This window comes from Pinus tabuliformis, chromosome Q (assembly GCF_031772625.1).
Source record: "Pinus tabuliformis cultivar Carrire ecotype Pingquan chromosome Q, CPIR1, whole genome shotgun sequence".
Classification (NCBI taxonomy): Eukaryota; Viridiplantae; Streptophyta; class Pinopsida; order Pinales; family Pinaceae; genus Pinus; species Pinus tabuliformis.
In genome coordinates, this window is record NC_142296.1 from 87,813,369 (window position 1) to 87,833,274 (window position 19,906).

At 37.0% G+C, this 19,906-nt stretch overlaps 1 protein-coding gene across 1 annotated transcript in view; it reads right to left on the reverse strand.

Annotated features, from left to right (window-relative positions):
* LOC149218380 (AP-2 complex subunit alpha-1-like) overlaps nt 1–19,906 on the reverse strand; it is a 185,884-nt gene that overhangs the window by 105,047 nt on the left and 60,931 nt on the right. The window contains exons 4-6 of the mRNA XM_089383930.1: nt 18,428–18,490; nt 18,250–18,347; nt 17,932–18,139 (exon numbers count right to left, since the gene is read on the reverse strand). Coding sequence (XP_089240056.1) covers nt 17,932–18,139; nt 18,250–18,347; nt 18,428–18,490 — 369 coding nt within the window. The remainder of the gene's footprint in view (nt 1–17,931; nt 18,140–18,249; nt 18,348–18,427; nt 18,491–19,906) is intronic.

Sequence of the window (19,906 nt, forward strand, 5' to 3'; positions counted from 1 at the left end):
CAGTCAACTATTAAAAGGAGAGGAACAATGGAATAGGGAACAACGGAATTTTTCGACGTGGAATGGGCTATCAGCCTATGGGAACAAATAAACTGACAGGGTTGTTTGGCAGCTCGAACGGGAAGTGGAGAGTGGGCCGAGGCCTGCCTGTTGACCTGCGGCAACACAAAAATGGTTGGTGATTTTGTCCGATGTCGGGGTCGAGGCCTTCCGATTAACCGGCGGCAACACAAAAACGGTTGGCACTTGCGTGGTTGCTCTGCAATGAGGGGAAGCATAAAATCGATATAGCCTAATACCATCCATTCCCCAAGCAGAGCTGCAAAGAATCTCTACAAGTGGTCGTTGAAGGCGTGTTGTAACTGAAACAGGTTTCTTTCATTTGCAAGGGCTTTTGAAAGTTCTTTCCATGGATCCAGTATTACATGGTGAACACATATATTTCGTCGTCGAACCAAGGCAGGTAGAAGCTGGAAACATGTGATTTCCTACAGGTTTCGCTCTCCAGGCCATAAGGTCAATGTCATAATGGCAATGGGAATAAGAGTTCAAGCAAAACTTTCCCTTGCTTTTCTTCTCCAAATACCTTTAGAAGGCCACTCCTTCCAAGCTACATTTCAGGATGCCTTTCACCTTCCTGACCAGGCGTACAATATGGTTCCCTACCAGCATCACGTGGCATTAAATATGTACCAGTCCACCTTGCAAAAAACCATACCACTGCCTCCATTAGCCGAGGACTGAAAATTGCTTCTCGCATATTTGAATCCAAACTTTGTTCTGCCAAATCAATAATACATCGAGATAGATCCACTACTGGATGATTCTTTGTTCTCTTAAATCCAAAAATTGAACTTGTATTGTCTCTGGAACCAATGGAGTCTCTCCATCACCAGAGTTAGCATGGACATGCCCAGATATTAGTAGAAGCCAATGAAGGTCCTCTAGAATAGGAGTGGGATCAGCGCGTACACCTCTGCTCTGATTAAGCAATGAACATCTTTCAGAAAACATCATTGCAAGAAAAGGTATACCAATCAAAGCAAATGAACTTAATCGCTCATCTCTTGCTGCAATAGCAGCCTGCAACTGTTCATTAGAATCTCCTCCATCATAATCAGATATTACAGCAACTCTTAGCTCAGTCTTTACTATTGTTTTGAATACTAAAGCAGCTGCTACACTCGCTCTTAGAGCTGAAGGTGGTGGTTTCTTAATCTCAACATTCTTGGTGTCCTTTGATGCATTGCGCATAACTGATAATCCCAATGATCTTGCATCCTTTCTCCCACTTAGGTCCACAGGCCGTTTGCATTGTGAATCAATGGGCTTGTATCTTTCTGCATTTTCACTCTCCTTTGAAAAATTGGAATTATTGAATTTTTCTTTAGCCACTACATCATCATCTGGTGCAGTCTTGAGTGTCATTTCATATCTTGAATTTTTGTCTTCCATACTAGAGCTTTTGGCAGTGGAGATGTCGCTTTCATTCGCTGGTCTTGATGCTCTGTCATTTAGTTTACCTACTTTATTTAAATAGTCGGCATACCTCCCAGAACCCTACATAACATCTGGAACCTTTGTTCTTGAATTAGAATCAAAAGGACTTTGATATGACTGATGTCCATCAAGATGTTGATCAAAACTTTCAGCATCATCCAAATCTTTAGCAAAAGCAATCTGAGCCCTCGTAGAAGCATGTCCCTTGAAGGTATCTTCATCATGGGCAGAGCTTCCCACAAGAGTTGCATGTTCAAAAGCCCTTTCAGAGTTAGCATTTGTAAACCTTTCTTTGTTCATCACTTTTGCAACCTATCGTGTCTCAAGATCTCTTCTATTAGAGGTAATTTCAAGTCTAGCAAGAGATTCAAAGAGGGATTGAGATAAGGTGACATCTCGATTTCTTCTCATATCTAAATCCAACTCATCCTTCTTTTCTGCTCAAATTATGTTATCCTGTCTTGAGCTATACTTTTCAGATCCTATCTGACTTTGATTACTATCACGACCATGCTTAGAAATGGTTTTAGGCATCTTTTCAGATTTTTGCAGAGTCTTGCCAATTGGATTCTCCTTTGACGAATTGTTTTCATCCAGAGGTGCATTGTTGGATCCTGGAACAACCATCGAACTAAGAATATCTTCTCTTTTACGATGTTCCGCAGAAATGGTTATTTTCCCTTCAGGTGATTTGATTTCTCCCTCACAATGTATCAAATCAATATCTACAGCCATGTCAGTGTCATCTTCACCATCAGATGTTATCTTTCCAATGTAATGTTGGGCGATTTTGTTGATCTCTTCTCCCTCAACTATATCATCAGAAACATCAATATCTTCTAAGTTCCTTGGTGACTATGGGGGTTGCCCACTATTTTTTTGTTCAATCATCACCTTCTGCTTATAGTTTTCACCAAACTCGTCTCTGTCAATATGGGAGGGGGTTAGTTTAGAATCACTGAGATCCTTCATGGTCTCAACTTCATTGTCAGACTTATCATCATCACACATAATGTCTACATCAAACTCTTCACTACTGCTATTATCTTCCTTATTATCGATTTCCTTTAGACATGCTTTAACTTCTGCAAATGATTTTTCTAAATGCTAAAATGCTTCTTGAATTTTACTAAATTGTTCAACACATTCAAGACGTGAACGTAATGGCACATTGTGCGGCGAACAACGTTCAAAGACCTGCATGATTATATTGTGCGCCATGGCTCTGATACCACTGAAGCATAAAAACTGATAACTTGTTGACTTAAACGTAAAAATACATGAAGATATTTGAATTAATAATTTATTAATATATAAAAATTATACAAGTGATGAATGTTACAATGAGGACCTGCATATATATACCTAAAGGTGTCCTTTCGTGACTGGGCATGTCTTTTAGACATGTCTTTTCACTTAACTTAATGACCATTTAACATAATCAATATTTGATTATTTAATATTTACATTTATTTTATTTATTTACTTATTATGAATTATATTCATAACAAATGACCTTTGTGGTGCAATAATAATGACCTCAATGAAGCAACAGTGATGATGACGATCTCAACAGTGACAAAGAAGAGGATTGGTGTCTTCGTCTTGGAGTGGCTTAATAGGTCAAGGGTCATGGGCTTGGAATTTGTCAATTGGAATCTCTATAAGAAGAATTTTGTGCTTGTTTTCCTCTCAAAGAGTGAGAGGTTTTGGCCCTGGCAATAAGCCAACATTGTGTGTTCTTGTCTCTTTTGTCTTTGGTAACTATTTGATGAATATAAGAAGACACACTCTAATAAGAAAAAGTGAAGAATTTGCTAAAAAGAAAAATTAAATTACTTCATAAGTAGTTATCATGCTAGAGGAATCTCATTAACTCTAATTGCCCTAGATTCTTCAACATTCTGCACCCTGATGATCTTCAGAATTTGTTTTTCTTGATCGCATCCTCATCAAGAAGTTAGTGAAAGAATCATTCAAATACTCATGCAAGAAGAATAATCAAAGATCTATAAAGATAAATCTAAAGAAGAGCAGTGACACAAATAAACAACATACAACTTGCAAATACTTTTTTTAATGGGGATTGAAGGAAGTTGTTAGCTCCCTCTTAATTTGGCCTCTATAAGTTACCATTGTTCATCAGACACGTGTCATTAACAGAAGAAACACATCTTGTTGAACACCACATGGAAAACTCCATCATGATCCACTCTAATCTCAGGTATTTCGGAAACCATCTTTCTCACATGAGGTATTGCTTAATAGTGAAGATGAGTGAACTTTTGGTGCCACGGTCTATATTAATGATTACATATCATGAATAAATGCATGGATAGGTCTTTCATTGATTTTATATAAATCTTCAAATCTTGATCCCTGAGTGAACGTATGTAATAATAATTATAAAAATTGACTTCATTGCCTGCGATGATATTAGTTATAATCCATCTTTGTTCACTACAAAATAGGTTAGTTTAGGAAACAGTCATTCCATCTTTTGCAAAAGTCATGATCTGTACCTCCAACCACTATTGTCAATAAACTCTAATATCAAAATTACCAAAACCCATAAGATTATGTCATTTCCCATATAATGCGAGAGAATAAAAATCAATTTGTCTTAAACATTCAATTTCTATCAGCTATCCTTTCATAACCTTCTATGCATTATACTTCTTTTCAAGACAACACTTTCTTGCACATCCATAAACAAAAGTAAAACTATTCTTTCATTTTACATGCATCAACAAATATCAAAAACATAATTATCAAACACATGCAACACCTTAATTTTAAACCAGGTACATACAAAACTTCTTGATCCAAATAAAAAGAAACAGAACAAGATCCCTTTATACGATATGTAGAATTATCTCCAAGTATAATTTTCAGATTATTCTCCCTCTCAACCAGATTTGAGAGCACTTCTTTATAACCAGTAAAGTGCCTTGAAGCACCACTATCAACCAACCAGTTGGCACAAGAATCTGCAAGAGACGGACTAGAAAGGGAAAAACAAGAAAGTACTCTGATTTTGGTTATGCTTTCAATAGCAAATAGGAGAATTAATGAGAGTGCAAGAGAACATTATTGAGAGCCATGATTGAGAGACATGAATTTCTTTTTAATAATAATATAGTAGTATCATAAAAATAATAGCAATAATATTAATGATAATATTGATGATTAAATTGAAATTGAACTATTAGGATTGATTGATGATCAGAAGGGATTTTCCATCAACAATCCCTGATTACAAATTAATGCAAAGTGATTTACTATTTTTGGAAATTCAAACTTGAGACTTGCTGTTTTTAGGAATTCATCCCTGAGCTGCGAAATTTTCAACAAAATTGCCTTAAACAAGGTATACTCCTAAGGAGCATCACTAGACACGGTACATTGCATGAACTTATAGACAATTAGACATGCACAACCTATACTATGAGCAAAGCCCTCGAGAGGAACACCAGTGAGTACATTACGCTCGCTCTAAAACTTCTAATGTTCATCGACCTCGACATAGGGCAAGTAAAGTAGTTTGTTGAGGTCAATAAAAGAAAAGCAACTAAGTTTCACTACAAGCTTAAGAGTCCTTTGATTAGTCAAGTTTCTAAAAATCTAATTGACCATCTTTGGACTAGAGTGATCTAAAAGGCCAACACAGGGTGATTATAGACAGAAGTCCCCTCCAACCAATCTTCTGCCTACAATTTATGGATCGAGACTGCCTCTGAGGACAAAGGCCCTACCCCCTCCTAATGTAGGTAACTCACGAATATGACATCTCCCTTTGGCTAGTAGACATGTTTATTGTGTTTCATTATGTTTTCTTTGTTGCTCTACATGGAAAAGTTTACCTAGGTGGGGCTTCTTTGCCCACAGACCTTAGCTTGTGATGGTTGTTGTCATGGCGCACTTTTTTACATTAATAAAAAATGTCAAAAGAAAATATAGTCAAAAGAGCTAAAATGAAGAAAGACAAATCAAGATAGTTAAATATAAGCCTCTCAAGAAACAAATGTCCTTGAGCCAAACATTTGAAACAAGTAAGACATCAAAACCTACAAAATAATAAAGTTTCAATCATGGAACTATAGAGGTTGGGAAACCCCAAAGAAGAAAAGAGAAAATGTTTGTGATTCTTCCCCAAAAAATATAATCAAGTTTGGTAAGAGATAATAAAATTGAAGGCAATTTTCGTGAAAATTTTCAAAGAGATATCCTTTAATTAAGAGGGTCTGCTTGAGGTCTAGCTCTAATCACAAGTTAACCAAATCTTCCCTCCCTTTCCAAATAATAAATGCTTTAAAACAAATAACTACCTCAAAAAGATGATTGATCTCCTTTTGGGGTCTCTCTCCTTTTCCCCTCTTCTCAACAAAGTTATAGTTGGTGATTTCAATATACATCTTAGATTCAAAGAAAAATAATGGGGATCTATTATTCAAGAATTAGGATCCTTATAATGAATATGTCTAGGATATAATTCAATACAATGTATTTCTCTAACGTCAAGCCAAAAAGGGGGAAATTTACATGAAAAAAAAAAATTGTCTATCCAAGTTTCAACGTTGAAAGGCTTGATAGGTTCCTGGTCTAGGATGACACCTCTCACACAAATCTCTCAATTTCTTCTTTTATCGTCCCTTTCTCATCTACCTACTCGCCCATTTCTCATTTTATCCTCTCCCAACACTATGGGTTTAATTCCTTTCAAGATCTAACCCCTCTAGCTTGAAAATGAAATATTCATCAAAACAATTACGGAATCATGGGCAACTTCTTAAAAAAATAACAATCCTACTCTTACAAATGGGAACCCAAGAGTAAGCATCTCAATAGTGATATTAAGTTATGGTAAAAAAATCATATTATTTGATCTACATTCAAAAAGAAAGAAAGCAAAGTCAAAGTTAGTTGCAGCTTGAATCAGGATAGATTAAGAAAGAAAGCAAAGTCAAAGTTAGTTGCAGCTTGAATCAGGATAGATTAAGCAAGGCACATATAATCCCTTCTTCAAGAGAAGAGGAATGACAATGTCCAACTATGAATAGCCTCATATCAAGAAAAGATACTAGATAAAATCATAAAAGCATATCACTCAAGAACAAACATAGAAACTCCAAGTCTTTCCATCTTAAGACAAAGAAAAGGAGGAACTCAAATCATTTTGACAAAGATCACTCTTCTCAATGGCATTGTTGTTTCGACCTTCCATGAAATCCTAAATGTAGTGTATGAGCATTCAAGATATTTGATGTATGAACCCTTAGTTAACAAAGAAAAAGCCCAAGAAGCTCTCCTTTCCATCATTCTTGATCCCATACAAAAGCCAAATAATGGAGATTAAAAAGAAGTTAAATAATGCCATCCTTAATTTCCATCTGGACAAATGACCAAGGCTTGATTGTTTTTAAACAAAATTTTATAATTTTTTTGGATCTCATCAAGGAAAATATCATCAATATCATACAAGGTAATCTTAACTCAACTTCCATTTCCCTAGTACCTAAAGGGACTCATCAATCAAACTTCTCAGGATAGAGGCCCATACTTCTATATAGTGCCTGATAAAATACATCATCCATATGGTAGACTATTAACTCAACTTCGCTTATGACTCGGCGGTCCTTATCAAGTTGAGGCAAGGCTTTGAAATGTAGGATTCAACCCAATATCGCAACCATTGTCCATGGAAATGTGTAACTCAATCCATTAAGAATACACCAATGGACATTCAATCCATTGAGAATGCATGAGATTGCATGGTGACTATTGAATATCACCGTCATGGTATGATCTCATAAAAACAAACAGGAATAAGAAATATATTATACACACAACCTTTTTGGGTTCACATAATGGGAAAATCATTGGTAATTTGATAAATGAAAGTAAATAAAAACACATATGGAAAGACATCTCCGAAAAAAGTATGTAGGCCTGCTGGGTCTATGAATGAAGTGCAAGTGACTAATGATTTGCATGCAAGAGTAGAAAATGAAGTGAGAATTCAGTTTTCGAAAATCTAATTAACAACTTTGTTGGAAATATTATTATGATTGATGTCAAAGATGGGGGGAGACTACATATGTCCAAGATAAAGATTGCAATATGAAAAATGTTGGAACTATTGTTTGGATACCTAACATTTTCTTGATTCCCAATTTGGATACCCTACCTTTGGAGGCAATTTTACTCTACATACCTAACTCAAATGGGAGCATAAGATATATGGTTGAATAGCTTATTTTGAGACCTTTCCAACAATATATGGCACTCCCCCTAACTCAATAGAAATGAGGAGATATGAAAGATTTCGTCAAGTCAGTACAACCATAAAGTACAGGTCAGCCCAGCCAATTTTACAAATCAACCCCATAAGTGAACGTAGAAACACTATAAATAAAGGATGGGTGAGTGCATTTGAATATCATCAAAGCAAGAAGAGATCTAAGGTGCACAACAAAAGCTAAGGAATACACTTGGAGTCTTAGAGATAGAGTTAAAAATGTGATTTGTGAAGTGAGTGAATCATCTTGGAATTTTTCACTATAACTTTTCTTCTATGATGTTTCAAACTGCGAATCTTGGACGAAATGGAGGCAAGATCTTTGTATACCTGTCGTAGAAATTTCAAAATTTGATTTGCTATAATTTCATAAATATGCTCTGAGGAAGTTAGGCTTCATGAATGCTCCTGAAATCTGCTTCAAACAAGTTAGCATGACATTTTTGCTATAACTTTTCTTTTGGGGTGTTTCAGAGCATTAAACTTGGAGACGATGGAGGCAAGATCTTCATGTACCTGTGGTAGAAATTTCAAACTCCGGATTGCTATAATTTATGAGATATGCTCTGAGGAAGTTAGGGTTCCTATATGCTCCTGAAATATGCTTCAAATAGGTCAGCTAAGTCATGTATGAAGAAGCTCTTCATGAGCTTATGTAAAATGTATTCAAGCTAAAGCAGCCCTCCAAGACCAAGAACAATCCTCCATTGGCAAGCTCAAGAAGTCTACAAGCAAATTGATAAGAAACTCTTCAAGTCGGCTTCAATATTAAATTAAATACATAAATGGCAGTCATGTCGCCTTGGATAAAAGACATGTCGGTTCACAAGTTCAAGTCGGCTCAATATAGAGGCACAAACAACTATAAATACCCATCTAGGGTATCCGTTAATGCTAAGGATAAAACTCACATTTCTCTCTGAGATTTCGTATGTACAGAAGGAGCATATCCGCATTGCATTAGGGCAAGTGTTTAAGGGTCTGACTGCACCTCGGATGGGTATAAGGTGCAGGTAGACTAGGTCTCCATGGATAGGAGTAGGAAGGAGACCTCGCATTATAGGAAGACAGTAGATCGGGACCACGAATGGAATGGTATCACTGTAATTTTCGCATAGGTAAATAGAGGTATAGCCTCGGCATTACAGTGAAGAGTATTACATGTATCTCGATGCTCTCACAATAGTGCATTATCTAGGCACTTATTCCATACGCAGTCACAGTCTAGGCATCATTGTGAGGAGATGATATGTTAGGATATTCCGACACATAGGAAATAGTTAAATACAACTTGGTCTAGTATAGAGTTAGGTATAGAGTTAGGTAAAGTGTGTTTCTTTACCTTGTACATTTTGTAACTTACAATCCGACGGTCACGATATGTAGTGATCCGACGGTTCATTCTCTCCTCAGTATTACCGACACTTGATCCGTGGCTTGACACCCGATTGGTCCATGATTTCTATTTAAAGCGCATGGAGGGTCATTTGTAGGGTAATCCGTCTATGAGAGAAGCATATGTAAATTTTCATTCTTTTATTAATAAATTGCCTGAAGTGGCCGCGTTGGCTCAGGCCGTGGACTGTTTCCCTCTTTGAGGGTTTTAACCACGTCAAAAATACTGGTGTATTGATCTGTGATCTGGTTGTGAGCGGTGTCCTTTGGTGTTCTGTCTGAGGAACTTACCCTGTAAATTCCTACATGGTATCAGAGCTATTTGAGCGCCGCGTCCGTTGGTGATCCAAATCTGAAGTCGGTAGCACTGCATCCGACTGCCGTTTCCTAGATCTACTGTTTCTGACTGCTTTCGGGCCGAGAGGACTGCTCTATTGTGTTGGGAGCATCTGTTCCAGTGAGGAACCCCTTTCGTTTCACGCAAAAAGGTTTTCGGTAGCCCTAGCTGCATCATTTTTTAGATCTGGAGGTATACAGTGTTTATTTGCAGTTTACAGTTATTTTCTCTCTGTTTATTTCGGTTTCGGTTTATTTAGCCTTTTTTATTACCGGATCTATACCTTTCATTTCTGCGTATGCTCTTTGCCCTGCGACTCTATGCGATCTGGGCAAATCAGAAACAGAAAGGAAGGATTTTTCTCATGCGTATGCTCTTTTCCCTGCGCCTTAGTGTGATCTCGGAAAATCAGAAACATTGAGGAAAATATTTAGTTTCTGGCTAAAGCTAACTTTGAGCCGCAAGGTTCATTTTTGAAAATATTTAGTTTTCGGGTAAAACTAACTTCGAGCCGTAAGGTTCGTTTTCTTTGCATGTCCGTGTTGGGTTTTGTGTTTTTTTGTTTTGTAGGAAAAAAGAGCTTTCTCAAAGCAAGTACGCAACCCAAAGCACCCCCCCCCCCCTCTCTCTCTCTCTCTCAAATTTTTTGTATAGCTCAATTGGTTCAAAGCTATTTTAAGAGAGTAGAGGTCTTGGGTTCAAATCTCCTTTTTGTGAGGGCGGATTTTTCATTTCCGCACATTCCCGCACTTCGTCGGCATCTTCAACAACTTTTTTTCCAAAAGCCATAACTTCTTCATCCGGAAGCCATTTTCAGAGCCGTTTTTTTTAAAACAGCCTAATTTTTCGAGATCTATCCATTGGAACACTTAGTTTCAACATCTTTAGCTTCAGTTTCCGTTGAAATGGAAAGTCAATACCAAGTTACCCTTGACAGCACCAACTACTTCCAATGGTTGTCCTACATTGAGGATTTACTTAGAAGTAAAGGTCTCTACAAAATAGCCTCAGGCCAAGAAAAGAAACCGAAGGATGAAGATAAGGCTGCTAAATGGGAAAATAGGCAAGATCAAGCACGTGGATTGATAGGGATGTCTATTTCTCCAGATCTTAGATTCCATATTGCAGAACTTGATACTCCTGATGAAGCAATGAAACAAATCAATAAAGTTTTTGGGATTAAAAATGAACTTAGAGCCCATCAACTTGAAAATGAGTTGCTTACATTGGACCCTAATAATTTCTCTTGCATTGAAGATTTCTTGTCCAAGTTCAAGACCCTTAGATATCTCTTGGAAGGTGTTAAGGTTAAGAAAGAAGATAGTAACCTTATCTATTCCATTCTTACTAAGTTGGGACCAGCCTACTCTGTGTTTGTTTCCACCTTCCATTCTACAAGAGAAGCCTTCATTTCTCAAGGAACAGACTACAAGTCTCCTTCCTTTGACTCTTTTTGTGATTCTTTAATAAGAGAACAAGAAAAACTCTTACACCTTGGTCTTCTTAATCTTGGAAACTCTTCCAAGAAAGCATTAGCCGCCCAGCAGCAACCAAATTCAAAGAATCCTAAGAAGTCATATCCTAAAAAGAATGGTCCTAAACCAAACAAGGGTCCTAAGCAATCTCAGCCTCAAAATGAAAAATCATTTCAACAAAATGATAAGACAAATAAAAACAAATGGAAGAACACTGATAGACATTGCAACTTTTGTAATCGAGATGGCCACTTAGAATCCAAATGCTTTAAGAAGATGGAAGCCTTGGAAGCAGCGATGAAGAAACATAACATCCATTTGGAGCAATCTTCAACTTCAACTTCATCTTCAGGAATGGCACTTTTGTCAAGCATCTCGGTCTGGCTATGCACTAAATGTATCTTCTTCTTCTCATTCTCATGAGTGGCTCATTGATTCTGGAGCTTCTTATCACATGGCCAAAAACAAAGCCATGTTTTCTTCTTTAAATGATTGTAACACCAAAAATATATGTTGGTGATGATAGATCTCTTTGTGTTGTAGGGACTGGAACTGTTCATCTAGAGAATGGTCAATTTAATGATGTATTATGTGTTCCAACCTTATCCTGCAACCTTCTATCTGTATATCAGATAACTCATTCAGGTGAAGGTAAAATCGTTGAATTTTCACCTCATGATGTGTAATCAAGGACCTAAGAGATCCTAAACAAATTTTAGCTACTGGCATCGCTGATGATTCTACAAGGTTGTATAAGTTTCACAACTTTGGGTCATCAAATCTTCCCTCAGTATTTGTTGCTCATAACGATGAAGTGAGCAAACTTTGGCATGAGCGATTTGGTCACTTAAACTATCGCTCCCTTCAACATCTATGTAAAGAAAATATGGTGACAGGTCTTCCTATGGTATCTTGCAGAGATGGTGTTTGTTCCGAATGTGTACTCGGAAAACATCATCGGGACAGTTTTGAAAAAAGTGCCTCTTGGCACGCCTCAGCACCTTTACAGCTTGTGCATAGTGATTTATGTGGTCCACTTCCAGTTGTTTCATTCTCTGGCTGCAAGTATTTCTTAACTTTTATAGATGATTTCTCCAAACGCACTTGGGTATACTTCTTAAAACTCAAGAGTGAAGTATTTAACACATTTTTGGCCTTCAAGGCCTTTGTTGAAAAACAATCTGGACATCAAATTCTTAAGCTAAGATCTGATAATGGCGGAGAATATGTTAAAAACACATTCATCAACTTTTGCACTGAGAATGGAATTCAAATGCAACATACTGTTCCCTATACTCCACAACAAAATGGTGTAGCTTAAAGGAAGAATCGCACCTTAAAGGAAATGGCTAATTGTATGCTACAATCTAAAGGACTTGGTCTTAGTTTTTGGGCAGAAGCAATTAACTGTGCAAATTACATAATAAATCGCACTCCTACTAAGGCTTTAAAGAATATCACTCCAGAAGAAGCATGGAGCTCAATCAAACCAGATGTAAGTCACTTTCGTGTTTTTGGAAGTGAAGCGTGGGCCCATATTCTAGATGAAAAGCATAAAGCTTTAGAACCTAAGAGTGAAAAATGTACTTTTGTTGGATATTCTGAAGATGTCAAAGGCTATAGACTTATTCCATTTAAGTCCAAAAATGTTATCATTAGAAGAGATGTAAAATTTGATGAAAATATATCGGCCTGCGAGCCTAGTCCGGCGGATGTGCCACCTCTCCCTATCTCTTCTACTTTTGAAAATATTTCTTCTTCAGATGATGAAAGCGAGGATGAAAATCCTCCCCCACCATTTCAGGATCCTCCTTCAGCTCCTCAGCTTCCAAAATGGGTTCGTGCTACTCGAGATGCAGCAGGTGATCTTGTCGGTGATCCTACAGATCAGCGACGCACACGTTCTCAGTTTGACAGAGCCTCTTCTTTACTGGCTCAAGCTCCAGTAAATTATGATCCTGACACCTTTGCGGAAGCTTCAGGCCATCCAGATTGGGAAGCAGCTATGAATGAAGAATATCATTCATTATTGGCAAATGATACATGGGATCTTGTTCCTCTACCAAAGGGACAAAAACTTGTTAGATGCAAATGGGTTTACAGAACCAAGTATGGACCAGATGGGAAAGTTGATAAACATAAAGCTCGTCTTGTTGCTAAAGGTTTTTCACAAGTTGAAGGAATTGACTACACTGAAACCTTCTCCCCTGTAAATTCCTACATGATACAGTCTCGGCATCACTAAAGTAGATCTCAGTGCAAGGAGATCTTAGCCTTGGTGAAAGTACAGACACAGTGCTAATCTCAGTGACTATCACAACCTCGGTGCAATGAGGAAGAGCAGTATCACGGTGTCTTCATAATGAGAAGGAGTAATACCATAGTCTTAGCATAATTAGGAGAAGCAGTGACAAGGAAGATCAGTCTCATTATAATGAGAAGGAATGACAAGGATCATCACAGTTTCAACATGATGATGAAAAGGATCTCATAGTGGCACATGTACAGTCATGATCCTATCTCAGTTATGATCCCGGTCTTGAAGGTCATGATCTCAATGAAGACAAGAGATTTCAGTGACATGATGAAGAAGAAGCAGTGAATATTTCAGTGATGCAGCAGTAATAGCTTCAATGGTGCAGCAATCATGATGATCTCAGCAGTGACAGAGAAGAGGATTGATGGCTTGGTCTTGGAGTGGCAAAATGTGTCAAGGGTCATGCTATTGGTATTCGTCAATTGGAATCTCTATAAGAAGAATTTTGTGTGGGTTTTCCTCTCCAAGAGGGAGAGGTTTTTGCTGTGGCAGAAAGCCATATATTTTGTGTTCGTCTCTTTTATTTTGATAGCAATTTGATGAAGCAAACACACACTAATAATGATATGAAGATCAAGCTAAGATAAAATTGCAAAAGAACTTCACAAACTGTTATCATGTTAAGAAGAATCACATTAATTTCTAAATGCCCAAGATTTTTCAACAAGTCTAGGACCATTCATTTTAGGAAGTTGCTTCTTAGGATTCTTTGAACTTGGTTGTTGCTATGTTGCTAAGGCTTTCTTAGAAGAGTTTCCAATTTTAAGAAGACCAAGATGTAAAAGTTTTTCTTGCTCCCTTATTAAAGAATCACAAAAGACATCAAAAGAGGGGGACCTGTAGTCTTGTCCTTGAGAAATAAAGGCTTCTCTAGTAGAATGTAAGGTGGAAACAAACACAAAGTAGGCTAGTCCTAACTTAGTAAGAATGGAATAGATAAGGCTACCATCTTCTTTCTTAACCTTAACACCTTCCAAGAGAAGTCTACGGGTCTTGAACTTGGACAAAAAATCTTCAATGCAAGAAACATTATTGGGGTCCAACGTAAGCAACTTATTTTCGAGTTGATGGGCTCTAATTTCATTTTTAATTCCAAAAACTTTATTGAGTTATTTCATTGCTTTATCGGGGATATCAATTTATGTGGAATCAAAAGTCTAGAGAAATAGACATTCCTATCAACCCACATGCTTGATCTTCCTTATTTTCCCATTTGGCTTGCTTATCTTCATCTTTAGGTTTAGACTCTTGGTCTGAGGCTATTCTATAAAGACCTTTACTTCTCAGTAAATCCACGATATAGGATAGCCATTGGAGGTAGTTGGTGCCGCCAAAAATAACTAGGCATGGACTTTTCATTTTAAAATAAATTGTAGTATATGTTGAAACTAAGTGTTCCAATGGAAAGATCTCGAAAAATTAGACCAATTCAAAAAAACGGCTCTGAAAATGGCTTCCCGATGAAGAAGTTATGGCTTTTTGAAGAAATTTGTTGAAGATGCCAACAAACCATGTGAATGTTCAAAAGTGGATGATCATGTTATATTAAACCCCCCCCCCCCCCCCCGCCAGCTTAATCTAATTAATTAGCTCACTTAAAAAAAAAAAATTACTTTATGTGACCCACTTTTATAAACAAGTGAAAGTCATTTTACAATGATACTTTATGAATTATCCACTAAATTGTAACTTAAATAAAAGATGAAGTGACTTTAGAATTATACGTAACTCAATTTTTATAATGGGTGAGAACACTTTTACATAAAGTAACTTTAAAACATAAGTTACATGTGTTTTTTGAAAAAGTAACTCAACGAAAAAAAAGACTTGAACCCAAGACCTCTATTCTCATAAAGTAACTTTAGACCAAGTGAGCTAGTTTAAAAGGTTAGTCATTTTTGGAAAGGAGGAAAGGCGGGGGGGGTTGCTCACTGAAGCTTTGGGGTGCGTGCTTACTTGTAAAACTCCTTTTGCCTGCAAAACAAGAAAAAAGCCCACACAAACCAAACGAACACGCAAAAGTATCCAAACCTTATGGCTTAAAGTTAGATTTGGCCGGAAACTAGATATTTTCCTCAATGTTTCTGATTTTCCAAGATCACACTAAGGCGCAGCAAAAAAGAGTATAAGCATGAGAAAAATCTTTTCTTTCAATTTCTGGTTTCCCCAGATCGCATAGAGTCACGAGGCAAAGAGCATATGTAGAAATAAAAGATATAGATCCGGTAATATAAAAAAAAAATATAGATGACTATAGACCGAAATAAACAGAGAGATAAATGACTATAACTGCAAATAAAGATTATATACCTCCAGATCTTAAAGCTGACGTAGTTAGCGCTACCAGAAACTTTTTCGCATGAAACGAAAGGGGTTCTTCAATATAACAAATGCTCCTAACACAATAGAGCAGTCCTCTCAGCCCACAAGCGGTCAAAAACAGTGGATCTAGGAAACGACAGTCGGATGCAGTTTATCGGCTTCGGATTTGGATGACAAAAGGATGCGGCCCTCGAATAGCTTTGATACTCTGTAGGAATTTACAGGGTAAGTTCCTTAGATAAGTACATCATTCACGTATAGATCACAGATCAGTACACCAGTATTTTTGACGTGATTAAAACCCTCAAAGAGGGAAATAGTCCACGGCCTGAGCCAATGTGGCCACTTCAGGCAATTTACTAATATAAAAGAAAGAAAATTTACATAAGCTTCTCTCATGAACGGTCACCTAACAAATGACCCTCCGTGTTCTTTACATAGATATCATGGACCAATCGAGTGTTAAGTCACGGATCAAATGTTGGTAATACCGAGGAGAGAATGAACCGTCAGATCACTTCATGTCTAGAACATATCGTGACTATCAGATTGTAAGTTACAAAAAGTACATACTAAAGAAACACACTTTACCGAACTATGCACTAGACTAAGTTATACTTAATTATTTCCTGTGTGTTGGAAACAATGAAATCCACCATTCATTGTCAAAATGAAGATTAGATATCTTCAGGATGAACCAACGCGTAGGTCCAAAGCAAGCAAGAGAGTGACAACTTGATGGTGATCTGAAAGGCTATTAAACTTTTGGCAGATGGTTGTCTTCGCATCAAGTATGAAGAATTTAGATTCCAACCTCCATCGAGTAGGAAGATGAATCAAAACATCAACACTGACTATTGAACTTTGAAACACTAGCAGATGTTGGCCTTTCTAATGTCATGGAGAAACCTGACCTAGAGAACAAAAAGTCATCATGCAAAAATGAGCGGCTGGCAAACATGTAAAGTATATCAGTATTTAAAATGTCACTACAGCTGACAGATGGAAAGTGATTTGGGCGGTTTTTAAGCAAGATTAAATCAAAGACCTGGAGTAACCAGACTATTGTCCGCTAAAAAAAATCATAAAAAAACACCTATCCACATAAATATATTATCCTGTAAATATCCATAATATATATGATAAGATACTTCCCAATGTGTACCATATACATATTCAAGTCCAAATATTAGATGCTACTCTTTTAAGTGTAATTTCTAATACAAGTTTAGCAATGTACCAAAAGTTGACCATATCTTGAGATAATGTCTCTTTAAAAGTTGATAGGGAACCAAGAATATGACCCATGGAAATTTTTTGCAAAATCTTCAATCAAACAATATAAATTTATCGACAAAAACATGTAACGGTTCACAATATAACTGTGCAAATAAAGGGAGGGGCACTCGTAAATTAGCCTAAGGACATGCATATCAAAATCTTGCAAGCACTTTTAAGCATTTGACAAAGGCCATGGAATTCACAGCAGATCTACCAGGACACAAGTGGGTGATCACGGAATGCTAAGAATATTAACAATGAAAGTTATTGGAAAACATATTATTAATAGACATGTCCAAAATACTTACATGCGCATCATCCATGAAATGATCAGAACATTCAAATCATAAACAAGAGGCACATTCTTGATAATTTACAAGTTAGCATTTGAAGGGGATATTTGCAAGAACATCAACCAGTGGACTTGCATCTCAGAGTCTAATTACATATTTGAATATCTATTGCAGTGTCAAGGATACTCTTTCAGATACACATGGAACCATTCAGAGAATTCACATGCATTACACACACAGAGAGGAATAGATGGGACAACCTCCAGTACCATTTTGGTGCCAAATTACATTATGAGAGATACAAACGAATCCCACTATCCGCTAACGGGCTGTAGAAACATACAAAAAATACATGCATTGAAACCTGACGGAAACAAAAAATTATAATAAAAAATACACATTAACAGAAGACTTATTTCAGATACAATGAATTGCTATTTGTTTTAATATTAATATTGTACATCTGATTTCAGAATTCATGATACTTAAATTTGAATTTTCAACATAAGTTTTTGAACCATGATTGTTCTTGATTCTAAATCTCTTAGATCTTCAAAACTTATTGTAACTTAACAAAAATTGATATCAGTACCTACCAGGCATGAAACAAGTAAAAATCGATCTGATAGGAGATTCGTATTAAGATAATGCAATGTCATTATACTTTCTGTTCAGTAATGACAAATAATAATACATGAGTTTTAGGATCAAACCTGCAGCCATGGGCTTGGTATTCCATAGTAAGTATACTCCTGTGGAATATCTTGGCTTCTTGCAAGTCTTTCTAAAACTTTCACACATTTTGGTACACAGCTCCAGTAACTATCATGGTTGTTTGAAACTAAAGCTACAAGAAGACTCGTCACAGCAGTAAGAACGCCAAGATCACGCTCATCAAGCAGCTGTGCCATGCGATCTGACCTGCTTGCATATCATAGAGGTGTGGTCAGATTAGAACACAAATGGATTCCATGCAAAAGGGATGTAGTCTGAAATTTAGATTTAAGTATTTCAAAAGTCTTTTAACTCACCAACCCTCTACATTGACAACATCTGGATTCTTTCTGTACAAGCGTAGAAGACAAAGAGCAGCTTTCTTCCTGACAAGTGGCCTGGGGCCATTTGAAATCTGACAAATATGCAAAGTATCTCACATTATTGCCATCTAGCCAGAACAAATTGTGTTATAGTCATAACAGCTTAATTTACCAGTAATTTTTGAACATCAGGAGCTAATGACTCGGCAAACTCTTTCCCACCAATATTTCCCACCTGCAATAAGAGCATAGATACATTAGGGATTCATATGCAGAAATCAATTTACAAGCAAGCTAGAGTGACATCACTATACCAAAACTTTCTCCCACCATCAAGCGTGCAGTGATTTGCACAGAAGTTCATTAAGTGAAACATCAATCAACTGCTAAACATCTAATTTTCTAAACATAAACAAAAGTCAGATACTTGCTCCATTCTCTAAGCTGGGGCAATATCATATATCTGATCTTAACATGACAAACATATATGAATATACTTTTGCTTAAGAGAGTAGGTTTCAATTTGACTAGTACACCCATGACAGATCTCCTCACGGGTTTGACCTCAAAATGCAATTATAACCTCTGCATCCACCCCATGAATATCAGCATCAATGCAATTAGACCTGTTACCCATTATAACCTTGCATCTCATGAAGAATATCCCATTTAGAGACTACTTGAATACATGTAATTCAATATTCCATGCTGAGAACATCCGATGAAACCATAAATGCCTGTATAATTTATAATCTTTAGATTACTGAAAATTAATGATATTTCATTCACTTCAATGAACCTTGTTAGATTTCCTTAACACCCAGTAACTGATTCACAATTTTCTAAGTATAAAACCAGAAATACAAACAACAGTCGTTCCGGAAACTTAAATTGAGTTTTCTAACTTAAAATGCACAAAGAAAAATAAATAAATCAGAAGACAAACACATTCAACACATCGAACACAAGATATACGCAGGAAACCCCAACTTCGGGGAAAACCTGCAAACTTTGTGTCTTTTATTATCTTCAACAAGACAGCAATCTTTAGAAAATTTACAGCAAGGGAAAACTTCCCTTTCACCACAGGAAAACAACCAATCTGCTTCCAAGATAGATTGATCTCCCTACTGCGCACTCGATCTGCCAAATGGCCGCACAGATCTGCCTGTCTGCAAACACATGCAAGCTGTAGGATGCGCAGATCTCCCTTCCTGCGTACACATGAGAATGAAATCACTGCACTAAGGCTATAAGAGCAGCTCATCCCTCACTCAATCTCCTTCTTGGTCATTGAAGCTAAGCGATCTGCTAAAACCCTATTCTCTCCCTTCCCTGACCTGACACACTGCTTGTGCTCAACTAACTAGCCACTTACTCACTCTATCTCCTCTTATAATTTTGACCCAAGCCCCTCCTTCACTCTCAACGGCTGAGATTAGATCTTGATAAAGGGCTGAGATTAAATCATAAGTTAACTTACGATTTTTAAATTTTCCTAAGTCCAACTTGTGGGTCCCTCTACTAACCTTAGCACCTAGGGAAGCAGAACCCTTACTTCTCTACTCCAATCAACACTCCCTCTTAGAGAGAAAGGTGTTTTGCACTACACCCAACTTATCTTTGAGTTAAACAAATCTGTTCCCTAGGA